This window comes from Eptatretus burgeri, chromosome 6 (assembly GCF_056783735.1).
Source record: "Eptatretus burgeri isolate ZD-2024b chromosome 6, Ebu_testis_v1, whole genome shotgun sequence".
NCBI lineage: Eukaryota > Metazoa > Chordata > Myxini > Myxiniformes > Myxinidae > Eptatretus > Eptatretus burgeri.
This window is the reverse complement of record NC_140966.1, coordinates 43028835-43052108: the sequence shown is the minus strand read 5'-3', so window position 1 is coordinate 43052108 and position 23274 is coordinate 43028835. Positions and strand designations below refer to the sequence as shown.

Genomic DNA, 23274 nt, shown 5'->3' with positions numbered 1-23274 from the left:
TCTCTCTTCTTTTCTCGCCACTCTCTCTCTCTCTCAGACTCTCTCTCCTGCGCACTCTCTCTTCCTCGTGACTCTCTCTCTACGCCTCTCTGACTCTCTTTCTCGTGACTCTCTCTCTCTCTCTACGCACTCTCTCCTACGCACTTTCTCCCTCAGCACTCTCTCTCAGACTCTCTCTCTCTTTTTCGAGACTTCTCTTCTACGCACTCTCTCCTGCAGACTCTCTCTCTGCAGACTTTCTCTACGCGCATTCTCTCTCTGCGCACTCTCTCTCTCTCAGCACTCTCTCTCAGACTCTCTCTTCTCAGACTTTCTCAGACTTTCTCAGACTTTCTCAGACTCTCTGCAGACTTTCTCTCAGCACTCTCTCTCTCATGACTTTCTCAGATTCTCTCAGCACTCTCTCTCTCAGCACTCTCTCGTATTCTCTCGCAGACTTTCTCTCTCAGACTTCTCTCTCAGACTTCTCTCACACTCTCTCTCTCTCGAGACTCTCTCTCGTACTCTCTCTCTCTCAGACTCTCTCTCTTCCCTCACACTCTCTCTCTCTCATGACTCTCTCTCTCTCTCAGACTCTCTCTCTCCCACCTCTCTCTCTCTCAGCACTCTCTCTCTCTGCCTCAGACTCTCTCTCTCTACGCACTCTCTCTCTCTCTTGCACTCTCTCCCTCGCAGATTCTCTCTCTTCTCGTGACTCTCTCTCTCTCAAGACTCTCTCTCTCTCAAGACTCTCTCTCTCATGCACTCTCTCTCCCACTCTCTCTCTCGCACTCTCTCTGCGTGACTCTCTCTTCTTCGCACACTCTCTCGCACTCTCTCTCTCTTCAGACTCTCTCTCTCTCAGACTCTCTCTCAAGACTCTCTCTTCAGCACTCTCTCAGACTCTCTCTCTCTCTTGCAGACTCTCTCAGCACTCTCTCTCTCAGACTCTCTCTCTCTCGTGACTCTCTCTCAGACTCTCTCTCTCTCGTCGCACTCTCTCTCTCCCTCTCAGAACTCTCTCTCGTGACCCTCTCTCTCTCTCTCCGCACTTCCTCTTCTCGCACTCTCTCTCTACGTGACTCTCTGTACGCACTCTCTCTCTCTCTCGCACTCTCTCTCTCGCACTCTCTCTCTCAGCACACTCTCTCTCGCCTCTCTCTCTCTCGTGACTCTCTCTCTTCAGACTCTCTCTCGAGACTCTCTCTCTCAGACTCTCTCTCTCGCAGACTTTCTCTCTCGTGACTTTCTCTCAGCACTCTCCTCTCTCGAGACTCTCTCTCTCGCACTCTCTCTCTCGCGCTCTCTTGCACTTTCTTTTCTCTCTCTCGTGACTCTCTCTCTCTCTTCTCTCGTGACTCTCTCTCTGCGCACTCTCTCTCTTTCTCGCACTCTCTCTCGTGACTCTCGCCTCTCTCCTGTACACTCTCTATCTCAAGACTTCTCTCTCTCTCACTCTGACTCTCTCTCAGCACTCTCTCTCTCTCTCTCTCGCACTTCTCTCTCTCTCGCACTCTCTCCTCTCACAGACTCTCTCTCTTCAGACTCTCTCTCAGACTCTCGCACTCTCAGACTCTCTCTTCACACTCTCTCCCTCAGACTTTCTCTCCCTTCGTACTCTCTCGAGACTTCTCTCTCTCTCGTGACTTCTCTTTCTCGTGACTCTCTCTCTCACAGACTTTCTCTCTCTCTCGTGACTCTCTTTCTCAGACTCTCTCTTCTCTCACACTATCTCTCTCTCGCACTCTTTCTCGCACTATCTCTCTCGCACTTTCTCTCGTGACTCTCTCTCTCTCGCAGACTCTCTCTCGTATTCTCTCTCAGACTCTCTCAGACTCTCTCTCGAGACTCTCTCTCTACCCTCTCTCTCAGACTCTCTCTCGAGACTCTCTCTCTCTCGAGACTCTCTCTCTCACACTCTCTCTCTCACGCACTCTTCTTCTCTCTCGCACTCTCTCTCTCCACCTTCTCTTCGCGCTCTCTCTGCAGACTCTCTCTTTCTCTCGAGACTCTCTCTCTCACCTCTCTCTCTCTGCGCACTCTCTCTCTCTCGTGACTCTCTCTCTCTCGCACTCTCTCTCTCTCTTGAGACTCTCTCCCTACTTTGCACTCTCTCTCTCTCTCGCACTCTCTCCCTCTGCGCACTCTCTCTCTCTCTCGTGACTCTCTCTCTCGCAGACTCTCTCTCCCACTCTCTCTAGACTCTCGCACTCTCTCTCAGCACTCTCTCTCTCTCGTGACTCTCGCACTCTCTCTCTCTCTCGCACTCTTCTCTCTCTCTCGCACTCTCTCTCTCGCACTTTCTCTCTCGAGCACTTCTTTCTCTCTCGTGACTCTCTCTCTCGTGACTCTCTCTCGCAGACCTCTCTCTCTCAGCCTCTCTCTCTCGCAGATCTCTCTCTCACTGCGCACTCTCTAGCTCGCACTCTCTCTCACACTCTCTCTCTTCGCACTCTCTCTCTCTCGCACTTTCTCTCTCGCACTCTCTCTCTCGCCTCTCTCTCTCTCTCTCGACACTCTCTCTCGGGTGACTCTCTCTCTCTCACTCTCTCTGTCGCACTCCCTCTCTCACACTCTCTCTCTCGCACTCTCTCTCGCACTCTCTCTCGCTCTCTCTCTCTCGCACTCTCTCTCTCGCACTCTCTCTCGCACTCTCTCTCTCGCACTCTCTCTCTCGCACTCTCTCTCTCGCACTCTCTCTCGCACTCTCTCTCTCGCACTCTCTCTCTCTCGCACTCTCTCTCTCGCGCTCTCTCTCTCTCTTGCACTCTCTTTCTCTCTCGCACTCTCTTTCTCTCTCGCACTCTCTCTCGCTCTCTCTCTCTCGCACTCTCTCTCGCACTCTCTCTCTATCTCGCACTCTCTCTCTCTCTCTCGCACTCTCTCTCTCGCACTCTCTCTCTCTCGCACTCTCTCTCTCTCGCACTCTCCCTCTCGCACTCTCTCTCTCTCGCACTCTCTCTCGCACTCTCCCTCTCGCACTCTCTCTCTCTCGCACTCTCTCTCTCGCACTCTCTCTCTCTCTCGCACTCTCTCTCGCCTCTCTCTCTCTCGCACTCTCTCTCTCGCACTCTCTCTCTCACTCTCTCTCTCTCTACTCTCTCTCTCTCTCTCGCCTCTCTCTCTCTCTGCTGCACACATATCTCTCTCTCGCACTCTCTCTCTCGCACTATCTCTCTCTCAGCACTTCCTCTCTCTCTCTCTCTCTCTCTCGCCTCTCTCTCGCACTCTCTCTCGCACTCTCTCTCGCCTCTCTCTCTCTCGCACTCTCTCTCTCTCTCTCGCACTCTCTCTCTCTCGCCTCTCTCTTGCACTCCTCTCTCTCCGCACTCTCTCTCTCACACTCTCTCTCTCACGCTCTCTCTCTCTCGCACTCTCTCTCTCTCTCGCTCTCTCTCGCACTCTCTTTCTCTCTCTGCACTCTCTCTCTCAAGACTTCTTCTCTCTACACTCTCTCTCGCACTCTCTCTCTCTCGCACTCTCTCTCTCTCTCTCTCTCTCTCTGCACTCTCTCTCTGCGCAGACTCTCCTCTCTCGCACTCTCTCTCTCTGCTCTCTCTCTCTCTCGCCTCTCCCTCTCGCACTCTCTCTCTCTCTACGCACTCTCTCTCTCTCTACTTCTCTCTCTCTCTCCTGTACCTCTCCCTCTCTCTCTCGCACTCTCTCTCTCGCACTCTCTCTCTCTCGCCTCTCTTTCTCTACGCACTCTCTCTCTGCCTCTCTCTCTCGCCTCTCTCTCTCTCGCGCACTCTCTCTCTACGCACTCTCTCTCTCGCACTCTCTCTAGCTACGCACTCTCTCTCACCTCTCTCTCTCGCACTCTCTCTCTCGCACTCTCTCTCTCGCCTCTCTCTCGCACTCTCTCTCCCTGACTCTCTCTCGCCTCTCTCTCTCGCACTCTCTCTCTCTCGCACACTCTCTCTCCCTCGCACTCTCTCTCTCTCTCCCCTCCCACTCTCTCTCTCTCTCTCTCTCTCTCTCTCTCTCTCTCTCTCTCTCTCTCTCTCTCTCTCTCTCTCTCTCTCTCTCTCTCTCTCTGCGCACTTCTCTCTCTCTCTCTCTCTCTCTCTCTCTCTCTCTCTCTCTCGCACTTCCTCTCTCTCTCTCTCTCTCTCGCACTTCCTCTCTCTCTCTCTCTCTCTCTCGCACTTCCCTCTCTCTCTCACCCTCTCTCTCTCTCTCTTGGTCATCTTCTCATCTTACTTGGAAGGCACTTCCTCTCTCTCTCTCTCTCTCTCTCTCTCTCTCTCTCTCTCTCTCTCTCTCTCTCTCTCTCTCTCTCTCTCTCTCTCTCTCTCTCTCTCTCTCTCTCTCTCTCTCGCACTTCCTCTCTCTCTCTCTCTCTCTCTCTCTCTCTCTCTCTCTCTCTCTCTCTCTCTCTCTCTCTCTCTCTCTCTCTCTCTCTCTCGCACTTCTCTCTCTCTCTCTCTCTCTCTCTCTCTCTCTCTCTCTCTCTCTCTCTCTCTCTCTCTCTCTCTCTCTCTCTCTCTCTCTCTCTCTCTCCCTCTCTCTCTCTCTCTCTCTCTCTCTCTCTCTCTCTCTCTCTCTCTCTCTCTCTCTCTCTCTCTCTCTCTCTGCTTGCACTTCCTCTCTCTCTCTCTCGCACTTCCTCTCTCTCTCTCGCACTTCCTCTCTCTCTCTCGCACTTCCTCTCTCTCTCTCTCGCACTTCCTCTCTCTCTCTCTCGCACTTCCTCTCTCTCTCTCTCGCACTTCCTCTCTCTCTCTCGCACTTCCTCTCTCTCTCTCGCACTTCCTCTCTCTCTCTCTCTCGCACTTCCTCTCTCTCTCTCTCTCGCACTTCCTCCCTCTCTCTTGCACTTCCTCTCTTTTTCCCTTTTCACCCTATAATTTGCCCTTGGTCATCTTCAATCTACTTGGAAGGCAGACATCTGTATTATATAAAAGGATAGAAAAACGGATTAACTACAGACTAATTAGCTTACTTACAATCATCAGCAAGGTCATGGAATCCATCATCACAGTCGACATAAAATCATTCCTTTTTTTTCCAATGACCACATCTCATACATCAATTTGGATTCATACCATGTCACTCTACTTTGGACATGCTGCTTCTGCTCTCCCAAATGTGGATGGAGGCCCTCAATATCAGACATGAGATCAAGGCTGTCTCTCTGGAATGTCTCAAGATTTTGATACCTTGTCTTGCTCTCGAAACTCTCTGCCTATGGCATCCAAGGCCAACTCCACTCTTGGGTTAGTGACCTCCTCCACTGTCACTGCCAAAATGTGGCTCTCAATGGTTTTCCTTTCTTTTCTTCTCCCTCTCAAGGCTGTAGTGTCACAAGGCAGTATTCTTTGCCCCACCCCTTCTTAAACTTCATCAATGATCTCTCTGGCTCTCTAGAAAATCCTTTTTATCTCTTTGCTGATGACTCCACCCTCTGCTGACATTCCTCAACCTTGTGACAGCAGGCAGCACCCTGATCCCTCTTTTTAGACGTTGACAAAATTACAAACTGGTCAACTGCTTGGAATATGTCTTTTAACCCTTCGAAATCCCATACACTCATTCTCTCTCTCCGAAAGGACCATAGTGTAAACCATCCCATCTACTTTCTCAACAACCCTCTCAAAGAAGTTCAGTCACTCAAACTCTTAGGTCTCCCGGTCAGCCATGATCTCGCTTGGGAAAACCACATTTCAAAGTTGGCCCCCAAAGCCGACTGGGCTTCTCCATCGTACAAAGTCCATCCTTGGAACACCTGAACTCCTCTCTACCTATGAGGCCTTCATCCGCAGCTTGATGGAATACTGCTCTCCCCTCTGGGCTGCCAACTTCTGGTGAAATTGCCAAAATCCAGAACCACTGCTCACCTCCATTCATTTGTTCCTCTCTTTTCTCACCTGTGGAACCAACTTCCATATTCTCTTCAATCTCATTCTTCCCTCCAGGTTTTCAAGACAGCTGTTCACCACCATCTCAGATCATCCCCAATCCAAAATTATATTTTCTCCAACCATAAATCCACCACCAATTCCACCCCCCTCCAAAATTTTGCTTCTGTATCCATCTTGTCCTCTCCTTGCATTCTCCCTACCCCTCATCATTACCTGCATCCCTTGTTTGTCCATCTTTCTCTATTTTCTCCCTTGGCCCTTTTGTTGGCATTTCCCCTTTCTCCTTCTGCTGTTCCTTTTGTTATGTTTTGTCCTGATTCATTCTGAGTTCCAGCTCTTCCACGAGCCTCGACTGTAAACAAAAATATAATCCGATAACTTTTTTTAATGTTCCTCTTATCATTAAGATGAACAAAGTTGTGTTCAAGTTTGTTGCATTACTGAGTTGCATAATGCATAAATACAACAGTTAAACTTAATATTAAGTTATGCAACTCCATTTTAACCAAGATGGTGGCCACCAAGGATTCAATGAAAAGGAGTAAAGAGAGTTGGCTGAGGACAGAGGGAGGTGAAGGAGTATCGTGGTCAAGGCAGGGCAGAAGCTTGGTGCCATCGGACCTCACCCCTTATAAAAGGAAGAGGAAGAGAAGAAGAAAGTAAAATTCCAGGTCTACTGCATCGCATTAAAGGAAACAGCAGATAGTAGATGCATTCAAGATCATGTGTAACTGAGTTACACTACTTCCAAAAATGGATACGAATGAAAAACTTATCAACTCGCTTTCATAATTTTGAACCGAATTGTGCAGTGTTATACAACAATTGCAAACACCCTTTATGTTTCAGGTTTTTTTTTCCTGCCATACTTTCTCAAAGCCAGCTCAAGAATGATAAACTGTGTCTAAATCTTGCATAAAGTTTATAAAGTAAATTATAAGTAAAAGCGCTTTCTGGCAGCGATATTATCATGACTGCTAACACGTCCTATCTTTTGCAGCACAGCACAACCTCCTCTTGATGACATTCCAGCATGCTTTGCTCCTGCACTGCAATCATGGCTGACAGAATGGAAGCAAAAGATGCTGAACATAATGAAGAGTTCGATTTCTCAGGATAATGTGAGTTGTTTTTAATTGACTGCTTCAGTTAGAATAACTACAAAGAATACAAATTATATTTGTTTGTTTTTTTTAATACAAGTTGGAAGTACTTGAGAATAACCTGTAAATAATGGAAGCGAATAAGAGTCAACCACAATGAGTGCATGTTGAACAGACAAGATGGGGCAGACAGATTAACCCCACCCTGAGTCATTTATGAAAAAGCTGGGATTTTACTGACAATGGAATTATGGCACAGCAGTTATCATCAATTCATCCATCCATTGGGACCATCCATTGGGTACAGAGCATCAGTGCTGCCTTCGCAGTCTCCTGAGCTATTGGGCAGAATCCTGGACTGGTCATCACTCTGACACAGGATACTCAAATGGCTCAATCATCCCAGCAAGCTGGCACTCATTTTGCCGACCTCAGAAGAATGACAGACTGAGTCAACCACACGTGGTATTAATTAAACAGCCAAGCAGGATTTCAACTCAAGACACTAGGATCCCAAGTCCACCATTCCAGCCATTAAGCCAACACCAGGCAAGCAATTATCAGGAATCCAAAAAATAACTGGACTTCCTGAAGATTAGAATCCAAATCCTCAATACTGCAGCTTTCAGCTGGATTTTGAACCCACGAGCACAAGGAGCCCAGTTGAGTGTCCTCACCAACATTCCTCAAACAGCCACTGTACCCAACACTGCTTACATTTTAAAGTCTTCACATCTGTGTTTACTATTCTTCAAATATAGGAGCAATACCCCAGGGCAATCACCTGGTAACGACGAAATAAGATAACCAGATAACCACTCCTAGGCATGGATGACCCACCAAATATAGAATGGAGAAGAAAGTAAATACCTATGGATTTGTTTTTTATGCCATGAACAAACCTTGGTACATCACAGCTGGCAAAGGTTGTGGTCAAGTTTCATCGAAATTGTGTGTGGTTTCCGAGAAGAAAGCAAATCTTTTGGGGGGCAACCACCATGTACAATCCCTTAGACCACAATGTTTTTTTAATGGTGTGAACAACCTTTGGTACATTACGGGTGATGAAGGTTCTGGTCAAGTTTCTTCGAAATTGTGTGTAGTTTTGAAGAAAAAAAGCAAATGCATATTTGGGGGCAACCCCCCCCCCCCTTACACATCCTTGTACCCCCATTTTTCTAATCTCATGAACAAACTTTGGTACACCATGAGTGATGAAGGTTGTAGTCAAGTTTCATCGGAATCGTGTGTATTCTCATTAGAAAGCAAATACCTATTTTGGGGGCAACCTCCCCCCCCTCCCCCCCCCGTAGACCCCTATAGACCTCAATTTTTTTAATCATGCGAACAAACTTTGGTACATCATGGGTGATGAAGGTCCGGGTCAAGTTTCATCGAAATTGTGTGCGTCGTTTCCGAGAAGAAAACAAACATCTCTTTGTGGGGACAACCCCCCCCCATAAACTCCCCCTATAAACTCCCCCCGTATACCCCCTCAGATCCCGATCCTTTTATTTCCATGAGCAAACTTTGGTACATCACGGGTGATAAAGTTTGTGGTCAAGTGTCATTAGAAGTGTATGTGTAGTTTCTGAGAAGAAAGCAAAGACGTATTTTGGGGGGAAACCACCGAAGAACCCCCCCCCCTTAGGGCCCGATTTTTTTTTTAATGCCATGAACAAACTTTGGTACATCTTGGGTGATAAAAGTTGTGGTCAAGTTTCATCGAACTTGTTTGTATGGTTTCAGAGAAAAAGCAAATACATATTTTTGGGGTAGACCCTCCTAGACCCCAATTTTTTTTGATGGTGTGAACAAGCTTTGGTACATCATGAGTGATGAAGGTTGTTGTGAAGTTTCATTGGAGTTGTGTATGTAGTTTTGGAGAAGAAAGCAAATACCTCTTTTGGAGGGAATCCCTGTAGATGCCCTCAGGGCCTGATTTTTTTTTTTAATGCCATGAACTAACTTTGGCACATACATGGTGATTAAGATTCCAGTAAAGATTCATCTAAATCGTATGCATGGTTTCAGAGAAGAAGTTGCGAGTATTTGTTGACGGACAGACGGGCAGACAGACGGACAGACGGGCAGACAGACGGACAGACGGGCAGACAGACGGACGACGTGCCATCCCATAAGCTCCTGGGAACTGCGTTGCAGGTGAGCTAAAAACATGAACATATGTAATTAGTGGATTTCTCCACTTTTTTCAATACTGCAGTCACTTTGTAAGTCTTACAGCATTAAAATACCAAAATAACTGTGGCCGACTGGATTTATTAAACAAGTCAAATTCTGTGTCACTGATGCAATACCCTCTGCAGGTTAGGGCAGGAATTTGGAATTTTGCCCTCGTGCTGGTGATAGCTCGCTGACTCTCCACGAAGGACACCGTGTGATCTTTAATATCCACCAACAAATGCTGGCTCGTTTAACATCCATCCGAGGAACGGCACACACATTGGTGACCCTGCCTGTGAAACACCAGGATGACAGTTTATAGATGGGTCGGGATTCATACCAAGGCTACACAGCTTAGAGGCTAGTATGTGTACCTCTTGGCCATGCACTCAATCCGTTTGTGTACACTCTCCAAATATGGATCCTAATTGGACTGCATAGAGATAAAGACTTGAAGCAACACCATTGACTTTACAATTTATTTTTTATATTGGGGTTGCCTTCTTTTTAACCTTTATCTTGAGCTCATCTAATGTATAAAGCTCTTTCCTTGCCATCATCTCAATCACTGACTCGTTGATATAAATGTTTAGTACTTTCTAGATGGCTAGAATATTGAAATTTGTTATACCGATGGAACCCGAAGCAACGATTCCAGAAGAAAAACACAAAACTGTCCATAAAGGAAAATATCTGTAAACAAACACGTCCGATGAAGTCTCACTCCATCAGTATGGAGAGGGGTGGAGCTTGGACTTCATATAAATCGAGCACATACTGCTCAATGATTTTTCATTTGATTGATTCGTTCATCTGCTTGCAGAAGTCAAGCACAATCCACGAGTCGGTAATAAGAAAATAAACTTTTTCAATGCTGTTCATCACTTAAGTAATCCTCCATGTTTTATGTTCAATATCAATGGATATCTCTTTTTCAGTTGGAACCTGATGTGCAGAATGCAAAGTACACAAGTTCTCTCCGTTATGTGATGCAGAGCATTGAAGACTTTTGCAAACTAATTCCAGAACTTGAATGGCCTGCTTCACCAAATGACTACACACTCTTTGCCCAGGTTACCTCTGCTTTTTTCTGTTCTTGTAACAATTGCTACTTTATGTGTTTTTGGTTTTGCGAGTGTCATTACTGATATTGCCTATGATAACATTTTAATGACTGAATGTTGGCAAGTAGATTTTGAAGCTCAACAAGAAAATGACCCGATAGAAGGCGAGAATATGTATTAGTAAACTGTATAAAATAAAAGGATGGGATGGTGTCTGTCTCTTCGTCTGTCTGTCCATGTCTGATTCTGTTGTCTATCTCCTCTCTCATTGTTTCTTACATTGTCAACAAATTTCGTCGGCAAAATTAAGGGTCTTACAATTCTGCTTACGGCATTTAAATTTACTCGCAATCCTGGCATTTATTCCATTCAGTCCAGTTGAAAGTCAACTTTTCTCAAAGCATTCGCCATGTGAGATGGAATTGTGCCATTCTGGTGGAGGGCACGTCAAGCCCAACTATCGCAGGGTTGTTGTTGTCGTCATTTACATCTACTCTGTTCATTATGGGATTATTGTGGCTGTTGTTCTATGGTCCTCCTGTCCTATCGAATCCCATGCCATCCCATCCTTGATGGGTTTCACTCCCAGCAAGTTTCCTCAAATTTTCTCCAACATCTTGAATCACCATTCTGGAGGATTTTCGACTGGGGATTGAAATACTCTCCCACAGCATTCAAAACATCAATAAGTGCATCCTTTGATTTTTAGATTCATATTTGGAATAGTGCAATAATTGGTGGGGGGTGATAACGGAAGGAAGTGGGAGATTAAGAAAACTCTGAAAATTTTAATTTTCAACATAATCGTTGTGGACGAGTGCTCTCAACTCACCTCATCTGTTTCTTTTAAGCTCTCTTTCAATGTCTCTCATATTTGAAAATAATATACCCTGAGCATTTCGCTTTGTTGTTTTCAATAGGCCAACATAATGATCAGAATTATTCTCTTGGAATTCCAGAGGTTGTGATTTTCCCAACTGAAGCTCTGCTTGCAATCTATGGAGTAAATTGGAGTCATTGTGCTTAAAGCAAACTTTGGAATAGGGATTGAAGTGGTGAAGTTACGTTTCATCTTGAGTTATAGATTTGGCAAAAACATCTAGATCAATGCTGGTGAAGCCTTCATGACCAAGATTGAAGCTTAAATGGTCAAATGGTCTTTTTTCATGAAAGCTTGTTGTATTATTTTGTAAATTTAAAAAAAAACCAAGCTAAGGTCTCTCGTTTTTGTTTTTTTTTCGACAAGAGTGAGGCTCATTGAATAGGAAGGTTAAATTGACGGTGGGATAGCAGGGCAACAATTGTACACAACCAAAACAATGAAGAGGAAAGAAAGAAAGAGAGAGAGAGATTGAGAGAGAGAGAGAGATTGAGAGAGAGAGAGAGAGAGAGAGAGAGAGAGAGAGAGAGAGAGAGAGAGAGAGAGAGAGAGAGAGAGAGAGAGAGAGAGAGAGAGAGAGAGATTGAGAGAGAGAGAGAAAGAAAGAAAGAAAGAGAGACAGAGAAGGGGGTTTGGTTAGGAAAGGTTAATGAGGGTAATAAAGATTATGGGTCAGGATGGAGGATAACATGAGTTGGTGGCCATGTACTGCCTGCTCAAGGCCCTGGAGAGAAGAGTGATTCAGAACAGCCTGAGCCAAAGGTGGTTCCAAAGATGGGAGTGAGGAATAAAAGAGTTGAGGTGACTCAGACTCAGCCTTGAGTCTAAGTCTGAGTTGAGGTGACATAATAGACTCAGCCTGCATTTTGGAAGGGAGGGTTGGACGACTGAGAGAGTGGAGGGAGCAATGTTGCAGAATAGATGATGGGAAACAGAGAGACCACCGACCTGCCTGTGATTTCAAAGCAACAGGCATTATGCTTTGGCATCATCATGAGAGATTCCAATAATTTTGAGAGCTTTATGTTCCAGAATCCAGGAGAAACAGATGTGAACCTGGGATTCCAGCCCATAGCAGAGAAGAGTTCTCCCTTGAACTATGGATAAAGGCCTTGAAGACTGTTTGCCATCCCTTATATCAAAACCCATTTGCCAACCGTTATGGAAGTTTTATTACAGTACTGTATATGAATTCCGAAGGTTTTTGGTGTTACATTTGCTAATTTTTTTTGTTTTCCTCCATGATCAGAAATGCAATTAAAGTTTTTTTCAATTATTACTCACATAATTGCGCAAATGCAGTGAATAATTTCAAAACGTTTTTGGGAGGAGACTTGAAGTCATATCTCCCGTCTGTAATATGGACGGTGACTATCCCATTGTATTTTCTTTCACACGAGTTGACTTTTGACTCAGTACTTTGCCAAATTTAACACAAATCCGGCCAAGCCTATCACAGAGTTGACTACCTCATCAGGACCTTTGTAGATTTACAACAAGCATAAAAGTACTATAAGGTTTCAATGAAAGATGAACTTTGAATGAGGAAACAAGCCTGGTATTGGCTTACTAGTTAGGGTGGCTGGCTTTGTATCAAAGAGTCCTGAGTTTGAGCGCTGTGGCCCACTGAATTAACACCAGGTCGGGTTGATTTAGCCTGTCATCCATCTGAGGTCAGCGAAATGAGTACCAGTGTACGTGTATATGGGCACACCATTAGTGGCATAGTCGTGCCTCAACAAAATTATAGCTCACTCTCAGCCAAGCTGCCATATGCAAGAAAAAGAAGAAATGATGAAACAAATTAAGTCATGTTTGAAGTTCAGTGAGGAGGATTTCCTAAATATAATTACCTCATCTGAATTATTTAATTTCAGATTAATTCTAAAGGAAATTGTATCTGAACAATGACTATCCTGATGCATTGTAGGCAGGGCTTTGCATTATAAATTATGCATTCAGCATTAGACTACCTGTCCAATTTTATTTTTCTTCTGTTTCTTTTGTTATTTTTCTTCAATTTCGAGTAGATGTTTGAGCCTGACTAATTACCATATTATTGAAAAAGTGCATCGTCTATCTCTTCATTCATGAGGACCATGTCATATGCTTTCCATCTCATTTTTATTTTTATTGAAACTTTGGCAATCATGAGCCATGAAAGCAATCATCTTTCATATTTTTTTTTTAATTTACCATGGGTGTTTTGTATGTGTTTTGATTTTGTGAGCAGGTGATTCGTGAAATATGCGAGAAGTATGTGAAGAAAGTGAGGAACAAGCTCACAGCTCTATGCAGCATCCAGATGCCAAACGGAGAGATGAGAAGCATGTCACACCAGACTCCTACGGCAATTAAGGTAAGTACCACAAGACAAAAACTGATGCTTCATTAAACCTCCTCTTAGCCAATAAAAATGGTCATCAGAGCTTACAAAGACGATATATCACTCGCAAATAAAATCATAGTTTAACCCCTTTGAACTTGAGTGGCCATTTTACCAGTCACTATTCAAACCTCCATATAGCCAAGCGGCCAGATTTTTCAGGGAGCCCAGGGTGGGGGAGCTGAAAGTCCAAGGAGCTCAGGGTTCTTAAGGTTAATCAATGCTATATATATATATATATATATATATATATATATATATATATATATATATATATATATATATATATATATATATATATATATATATATATATATATATATATATATATATTTTTTTTTTTTTTTCTCTATATATATGGTGTCCCAAAAAATATACAGCTTTTAAAATGCTTCGTTTGATCCTAAAAAACAGTCATTTTGTTACTAATGCTTCATTTCTTGTTGCAGAGACTCTGAAGTTTATTTTGATACCAAGCAAGCACCAGAAAAATGCCAGACTGACCATACAACAACAGACGAAAATTGTTGAATTTTGGCACCAGAAGAAAAGTGTCATACAGGTGCAACATCTTTAGTCGAGACATTTCGGTATCCACTTGCGCCATGCACCAAACTTTCGGACAATAAAGTGCACCATCGCAAAGTTTACCAATATGGGAACCATCTGTGACCTTCACAAGGGTCACAGTGGTTGGAAGAGGACAGGTCGTAGTTTAGAAAATGTGGAAATGGTGAGACAGGCGGTCGTTCAGAGTCCAAAAAAATAGATTTTACGACTTTCTGCTGAGACAAACATTCATAAGAGCACCGTTCAGAGGATCCTTCGCCAATACATTCATGCCTTTCCATACAAAATTCAAACGGAAACAGTGCTTCCTGATCGAGAGAAACGCAAACGACTAGACTTTGTAAATAGATTCTCAGGAAAATTGGAGGAAGATGCCGACTTCCTCAAAAAACTTCACATGATGGACGAATGCCATGCTCACTTGTCCGGGGAAGTAAACAAGCAAAACTTTTGGTACTGGGGAACTGAAAATCCTGGTAATTCATCAACTGAACTGGTGCCTCAATCTGTTCTCAAAGTCACCAAGTGGATGGCGGTTGGTTGGTATGGGATAATTGGTCCATACTTCTTTGAAGATGACCAGGGATGCACTTACACGTTAAACCAGAGGAACTATCGCGAAATGATTCAGGAATTCTATCTACCTGAGCTACGTACTCAGGCCCGTAGGAGAAACAACCTGATCCAGATGAGAACCCAGTGGTTCCAGCAGGATAGGGCACCGCCCCATACAGCCAAGCAAACAAGGCGTTTGCTCAAACAACATTTTGAGGGCCGCTTTATCTCCCTCTACGAAAACGTTTAGTGGCCACCGTATTCCCCTGACCTTACTCCTCCAGACTTCTTCTTGTGGGGGTATCTCAAGGACAGGATCTATGGAAACCCTAGACCTCAGACTCTTGATCAGCTCAAGGAAAACATCCACCGAGAAATCCAGAACATTCCTCAGGAAACGTTTCCCAAAATGATGGAGAACATGACAACGTGGAGCCGACGTCAAACATGTGGTCTAAAAGAAAACGATGATTCTATCCCAAAATTTAAATTTTGGTGGCAATTTTGACATTGGTACAATAAACTTCAACCTTTCAGCTTTCTTTCCAGCCATGTATCTTTTTTAAAAACATGTTATGACCATCCTCTTTGCAGATGGAAAGTTGTATATTTTTTGGGACACCCTGTACATATCGACTCCTCCCAGGCTCTTCTTGCCAAAGAAAACTGCATAAAGCAACCATTAAAGTTACCCAAGGTAATCCCTTTGCTGATTCAAACCCTTCCCAGAGTTCCTCTTCAGCTGTAAAGACATTCACAAACAGTACACACATGAGAATGCCAATGCTGCACACACACCCTCAGCTGCCAGAATGGTTTCATCGCTTGTTGGTGACTCCCCACCAACAGTGCAGAAAGAAATATGTATTCCCTCAGCTACCAGACCGGTTTAATTGGTTTTCAACACCAAAGGACCAGTTTTCAATGGCAAAGGGCTTACCTCGGGTAGCTCTTTCATGGTTGCTTTATGCAGCTTCTTCGGCTGAAAGAGCATGCGAGGAGTTGATATATTTATATCATCCTAGCCACCTGGGTTTAATCGATTAGTTGAGAGCTGATTGGTTATTCCCTGCATTTACAAGTGAGAGATGTTGGAATGTCATCGTTTTTCATGGATATATATACATGTATGTATATATATATATATATATATATATATATATATATATATATATATATATATATATATATATATATATATATACATATATATATGTACATTGTACATATCAAAAAAGCATGATTCTAATTCATATTCTTTACACATAACCTTGAGAAATTAAATCAACGTGTCAGCATTTATTTTCCCACAGTATTGCCTGGTGTTCAGAAATCTCATATGCCTGGGATCAGAATTGAAGCAGCTGCCCGGAAAAGCATTGCAGGCCAAGCTCGAGCCAGATTGTAAGAATTTGGAGGCTGCTGCAACCCAAGTGTTGAAGGACCTTGTGCAGAAGGTGTGAACCAAAAGTACAAGAACATTTCATTCACAAACCTTACATATATCAAGGAAACTTTTAATATCCACAGCTGTTCCTGATGTTCACTATTCTAACACATAATTTGAAAATTTAAGGCATTATATGCATAGCTAATTATACATTTTATACATTCTCTTATGTTTTAAAGAAAAACATTTTACACTTTTATTGTTGTCTTGCAAAAAATGGGGAATTTTCTTTTTAGTAACGTGTTGTTCAGTATTTTCTGATTAAGTATAGTGGTAGAAAGCAGTTAGCCCCAGAATTATTTTTCTCCTCAAGCACCAAATATTCATTGCATGTTTCAGGTCACTCAGCCCTTTACATCATCGTATTTGATTGCACCTTAGTTTCAACACCTGCTACCCACATTTGGAAGCAAATGCTGGCTAGCAATGTGGAAACACACACACAGGCATGTTGGGAGGGGTAATTATCGACCGTGGATGTACTGCCCCAATATATACATACGTGTGGGTGTGTGTGTGTGTGTGTGTGTATGTGTGTGTGTGTGTGTGTGTGTGTGTATGTGTGTGTGTGTGTGTGTGCACGTGTGTGTGTGCGCACGCGCGCGCGTGTGTGCGTGTTATTAGAAGCTCTTCTATGGGCCTTTTCATGTATGAATTAAGAACATGCTGAACAGTTTTATCACAAATTGACTCTTATAGAGTGCTGTGCTTTTTTAATATATACAGTTTGTCCACAAATTACTGTGCCAAATTCATACTAGAATTTTTAAAAAAAAGTGAAATGGATGTAATGATGCCATTTGCTGCTTGAGAAAGAATATTTGTCAAAGTTTTATTTGCAAGATTTTCAAAATAATCATCCAATCTTGATGTACGTATGGGGACTGTGCTCAAACGACTCACAAATGTCATCAACATCTTCACCACTTGTGCTTGGCTGGCATCCCCTTCCTCCTCTGGAGGGTGGAAACACCAGACGGCGAAAGTATCTTCGATGACTTCACCCCGGATGAGCTTGCCACCGCCCTCCAACTACTGAAGCTACACAAGTCTCCGGGCCCCGATCACATCTGCCCATAACTTATACTCGAGTCATGCTGGCTCTGCATTGAAGTCCTGGTTACGCGAATTCCTCTCTTCCTGCTTGCGCCACCTCAAAATCCCCAAAATCTGGAGAAGCGCTAGTAGTCGCAATCCCCAAGCCTCATAAGCCACCAGGGGAGCTGAAGAGTTATCGCCCGATATCTCTTCTTTGTGTCCCCTTCAAAATCCTCGAGCGTCTTATCTTCACCCACGTCGAACCAATTATAGATCCGCTTATCCCTCGGGAGCAAGCTGGTTTTTGGCGCGGGAAATCTACTGTAGATCAGGTCACTCTTATGACCCAAGACATCGAGGACTGCTTTGAGGCTAAAAAGAAGGCCGGTGCTGTGTTCCATGATCTCACAGCCACCTATGATACCGTATGGCACCACGGCCTCACCTCCAAGCTGCTTCGCCTGCTCTGAGACAGACACATGGTCCAGATGATCATGGAGCTTGTCTACAACCGAAGCTTCACCCTCACCACCGGAAGCGGACAGCGAAGCAGGTTATGATGCCTTAAGAACGGCGTCCCACAGGGATCGGTACTGGCCCCCTCCTCTTCAATATCTACACCCACGACCTGCCGAACACGGTCTCCGCAAGTTACGCTTATGCGGACGACATGGCGATCGTATAGCTGGCAAGGAAGTGGGAAACACTAGAGGGGACTCTGAGCCAGGACATGTCTACTTTATCGGCATACCTCCAGAAATGGAGATTGAAGCTCAGCGAAACCAAAACAGTGTCGGCAGCTTTCCATTTGAACAACAGGGAAGCAAAACGTGAGATAAACCTCAACATCGATGGAAAACCACTGTCCTTCTGCCTTGAGCCAAAATATATTGGGGTAACATTGGACAGGTCGCTCACGTACCACCGACACCTGGAGTCACTACGCAAGAAGCTAACATCCTGCGCGCGCTGCTAAGATGACTGGTGGGCTCCGGCTGGGGTGCGGATGCTGTCACATTACGTACAGCAGCCTTAGCCCTGGTCTACTCCACCGCCGAGTACTCTGCGCCCATCTGGTGCCGCAGTGCTCATTCCCACCAGATCGACATCGCCATCAACGGCGCCTTGCGTACTGTGACCGGATGCCTGCGTCCCACACCAACGGACAACCTTTCCATCCTCGAAGGCATCCAACCCGCTGAGCTTCGCCGTGAAGAAGCCACTCTATCTCACACTCGCCAGCCACTGGAGCCAAACCATTTGCTCCATCCCAAGCTCTCTATTTCATCAAATGAGCAACCCCGGCGATTGAATTTGAGACACCCATTTGTGCCTGCCGCACAGTCGTTGCTCAAAAACGCTAACGACCTTAACATCAGTGCGGCTCACTGGGCGGATCACAACTGGAGCGCGGAATGGCGGACGAACTCCACCAGACTCCGCACTTTCATTCCCGACATTGGTTCCCATACCACTGGAATGCCCTTGCCAAGACCGGCTTGGGTACGAATAAACTGTTTACGTACCAGCGCCGGACGATTCCGCTCAAATATGCACAGATGGGATGTGGCACCATCTGCGGCTTGTGATTGTCACGTGGAGGAACAAACCGCAGACCATGTAATCCTTGGCTGTCCCATATACCGTGCCCCAAGTGGGGCACATGGTCTGCGTGTTTTGGATGATGATACAACCCAATGGCTGCTCGACACCTGCCCCGACATATAGCCCGGAGGCGCCGCCACAGCTCCGGGGTGGTAAAAGGCAGAGACCCTCGGCCCCTGAGCGTGGTGAGAAGAAAGATAATGAAACCAAGATGAAGAAGAAGATCCCCTTCCTCTGTAGAATGCTGCCAGTCTCCATAAACATTTTGTGCCACTCACGAATCGTTTTTTTTTTTGATGGTGGCTACCTTCCATAGGTCGTCCTGAAGCTTCGTTAAACCTACATAGCTGACTTGAAGCGAGATGCCAAAAACTGAAAGCTTGGAGAGCAAAGTGAAATGCAAGACTGTGCTTAATGTGCAAGATATATCTTGAAAGACTTCCGTGTAATATCTTGCTGGAAATTCAGGGCTTCCATCTTTGGTGTATAAAGAGAAACATAATGTCCAGAGTAGAATGACGGTGCTGAAAACAAAATTGCTTTTGGGGGGATAAGGACTGTAGATGATTTTGTCTGCCATGAAAATCGATTCCATTATTTGCTTATAATGAAAAGAAGATTGACTGGGGCTACAGTTGACTGTTTTTCTGCACATTTTATGAAACAGAATAACATTGGTGATCTTTCAATAAGAGGGGAAGCAACCACAAATGAAAGATGGAAAAACGAGAAACAAAGGCAAAATAAATTCAACAAAGATGATGATGTTGTTGCAAGCATCAATGTCCACATGCTCAGTTTCAGGTGACATAAAAAGGTGAAACAAGAGCCTCTTCACCTTCCTTGGAAAGAAGTTCATGACAGAAAACATGCACTCTATGAGGGATAGGTGGGTAATCTACTCGTAACAATACAATGGGTACGGCAAGAGCTTCCAAGACAATAGTGAGCTAATAATCTAGGTGCCCAGCATTTTTGCTGGTATATGAAAGCTTGGTGTATATATATATATATATATATATATATATATATATATATATATATATATATATATATATATATATATATATATATATATATATATATATATATATATATATAAATAAATATAAATATATATATATATATGTATGTATATGTACATATATGTATGTATATGTATATATATATATATATATATATATATATATATATATATATAGATATGTAAATATATATATATATATATATATATATATATATATATATATATATATATATATATATATATATATATATATATATATATATATATATATATATATATATATATATATATATATATATATATATATATATATATATATATACATATATATATATATATATATATATATATATATATATATATATATATATATATATATATATATATATATATATATATATATATATGGAATAGATCTGCGTGATATGAAAGCTAAATCTCAAATGTTTTTTGAAATATCAAGTATACAAGCCAAGTTACCGAGATGGTTGTCATGGCAACATAATTCAGTCAATCACAGCCATATTCTAATCAGGTTGAGATAATGTCATAGACATCTGCAATATGAAAGCTAAATATTCCATGGTTTTTGAAATATCACGTACACAAAAGTACATGGACGGATGAACGGTCATGAACAGAAGATCGGTCGGTCAGACGGAGCTCATTTTTATGTGCCATGTCTCTGATATTTTTGGAGGGCTGGGGAGAAAAACATAATTTGTGATAAAATAGACAATGGTAATGTGATGGGTTTAATCTGAAATGCCTTTTTTTTCTTTTCTTTGGGTGCAGATAGCAAGTGATATGCAAAAGCATTGTCAGGAGCTTGGGAACAACAATGATATGTCATCTAAGAAGGTTGGCTACTTTTATTACACTTCTTGCTTTTTCATTCTTTACCTTTATTTTTCATTTGTTTCCTTTTCTTTCCTGAGGATAATTCACATGCCTGGTGTTGGCTTTATGGTTAAGGTGGTGGGTTTGGGATTCTAAGATCCTGAGTTCAAATCATTCTTATCTATTGAATTAATACCAGGTGGGGTTGAGGTCATCCTTCTGAGGTCAGCAAAATGAGTTCCAGCCTGCAGGTATCCTGTGTTGGAGTGGTGACCTGTCCAGGATTTTGCCCAATAGCCCAGGAAACTGCTTAGGCAGTACCAATGTTCTGCAGAGGTCCCAATAAATGGATGGATGGATAATTCACAAAATTTCATGAAATATATAATTTAACTACTCACTTTGTATATTTTGAAAATGAACAGAAAATTTACTTGAAATAAACAGAAATGGATTGTTAAAGGATAAAATAGATAACTTAAGGAAGTCTGGCCACTAATTTTTTCACTGTGTGCATTATGGCTGGCAGGATGGCCAGGAGGTATGCACTCACTTCGAAGCTGTCTATCCAGGGTGAGAATCTCAAGCCAGATCACAGGCAGGGTGATTCATCAATGTGTGTGCCTACCCTTAGATAGATGCTAAACTAGGCAGCCTGCCCACTGGCATTAGTTGGTGGACGTTAAAAACCCCAGGTTTCCTATGTGAAGATTAGGCGAGCTGTTGCCAGCACCATGGCCAAATTACAAATTTCTGCCTTAGCCTACACAGCTGCAGCCTCAGCCAATGATGCTACCCCACAGCCTTTTGCTGCATTTCAAAGAAGAAGACTGTCTCTATTTTTAGTAAAATAAAGTGTTCTACATTTCAATGAGCAAATTACATATAGGGGAAGGCCATTTGCCATATCATTCCAAGGATGTACTAGTTTTTCTTCAAACCATTAACTTCAAAACATCATCAGCATTTATAGTGGGGCAACTTAGCATAACAATTGTGCATTTTGTGAGGAAAGCACCAAATTTGGCACACTAGTAGCCTATCATATTATGAATAGATTTGGATATTGGGCTATCTCAAAATTTTTGATGGCAGTGGAAAATGGCTGCCACAGCCATCAGCGGCTGAATTTGAGATGGCCCAATATCCAAATCTGTTTATAATATGACAGGCTTCTAGTGTGCCAAATTTGGTGCTTTCCTCACAAAATGCACAATTGTAATGCTATATTTAGCTAAGTTGCCCCACTATTACAACTTAAGTTCACAGATTTAAATCTCCACCCAAAGGATGGCCCTCTCACCTGCCATCAAAATATCAGGCCAGCAGTTTTAATCTTACAATGGTGTAAGTTCTACCCCCGTTCTACCACCCGATCTTTTCTACCCCCGTTAATCCACCCCAAACTCACCTCCTTCAAATTCCCTGCTTTCCTTCCTGAAATTCCCTGTAATGTCCATCTTCTATTCCCCATGTTCCCCGCCCCATCCCTCTCCCTTCCGCAGATCTCCTAATGTCTCTGTTCCCCACTATTTTGTCCCTCCCTCTCCCATCCCTCTTGTCTCATGCCCCACTTACTGTACGTTGTGTGTTAGCTCTCATATGAGCCTTGACAATGAAGACAAAAAAAAAACAAGTTCAGGGCCAGACAGCTCAAATGCTGGCATGTTACATTTTGAGTTATACTGACATCTTTATGTTTGAGTCATACATGGATGACTCCCATCCAAGTATGAGCCAGCTTAACTTCTGATAGGGTTAGGTTCATTCAAACTGATGTTTTTAAGCAATTTTTCTCTTCTGTACATTTGTCTGCTTTTTTATTGTACATTGATTGAAAAATACTAACTTATGCTAACCACAGCAAAATATTCTGCAGTATACTGGTGCTAAATTGACAAATAACGAGCAATCTATGATAACATAAATTGATCTGTTTCAGGCTGAGTATAAAGTGTACGATTCTCTCAAGTTCTACCTGGTTCCTGTGCATCAATTTCTTGAATCGGAGGTGCTCACAAGGTAGACAAAAAACACTCGGTTATCGCAATACCACTGCAAAGCACGGCATCGAATCATCACAGTATTAGGTCCCAGGTCTCCCATCTCAGATGGAGTCCTATAAGCTCTCACGGTATCCGTGTGTGTGTGTGTGTGTGTGTGTGTGTGTGTGTGTGTGTGTGTGTGTGTGTGTGTGTGTGTGTGTGTGTGTGTGTGTGTGTGTGTGTGTGTGTGTGTGTCATCAGTTGTTATCTCCATATGCTGGTTTCAGAAGGTGGAACAGAGCTCTTCCAGGTCTCAAAGTAGCCAAGTTTGTGTGTGTATATATATATATATATACACACACACACACACACACACACACACACACACACACACACACACACACACACACACACACACACACACTGATGAGCCAAAACATTATGACCACCTGCCTAATATGCTGTTGGTCCTCCGTGTGCCGCCAAAACAGCGCCAACCTACGGAGGCATGGACTCCACAAGACCCCTGAAGGTGTCCTGTGGTATCTGGCACCAAAACATTTGCAACAGATCCTTCAAGTCCTGTAAGTTGCGAGGTGGAGCCACCAGGGATCGACTTGTTGGTCCAGCACATCCCACAGATGCTCAAGGGGATTGAGATCTGGAGAATTTGGAGGCCAGGGCAACACCGTGAACACTTCATCATGTTTCTCAAACCATTCCGGAACAATGTTTGCAGTGTGG

General features: G+C 43.5%; 1 protein-coding gene across 2 annotated transcripts in view; it reads left to right on the top strand.

The window, feature by feature from the left end:
* The window catches only part of LOC147024650 (BAI1-associated protein 3-like), a 180727-nt gene that overhangs the window by 98234 nt on the left and 59219 nt on the right, over positions 1-23274 (top strand). The window contains exons 20-25 of one of the 2 annotated variants that reach the window (XM_085884765.1): positions 6844-6964; positions 10126-10203; positions 13308-13433; positions 15899-16042; positions 20501-20566; positions 22488-22567. In XM_085884765.1, coding sequence (XP_085740891.1) covers positions 6844-6964; positions 10126-10203; positions 13308-13433; positions 15899-16042; positions 20501-20566; positions 22488-22567 — 615 coding nt within the window. Of the gene's footprint in view, positions 1-6843; positions 6965-10068; positions 10204-13307; positions 13434-15898; positions 16043-20500; positions 20567-22487; positions 22568-23274 lie in introns of both variants that reach the window. The other variant, XM_085884764.1, reaches the window with a different exon arrangement.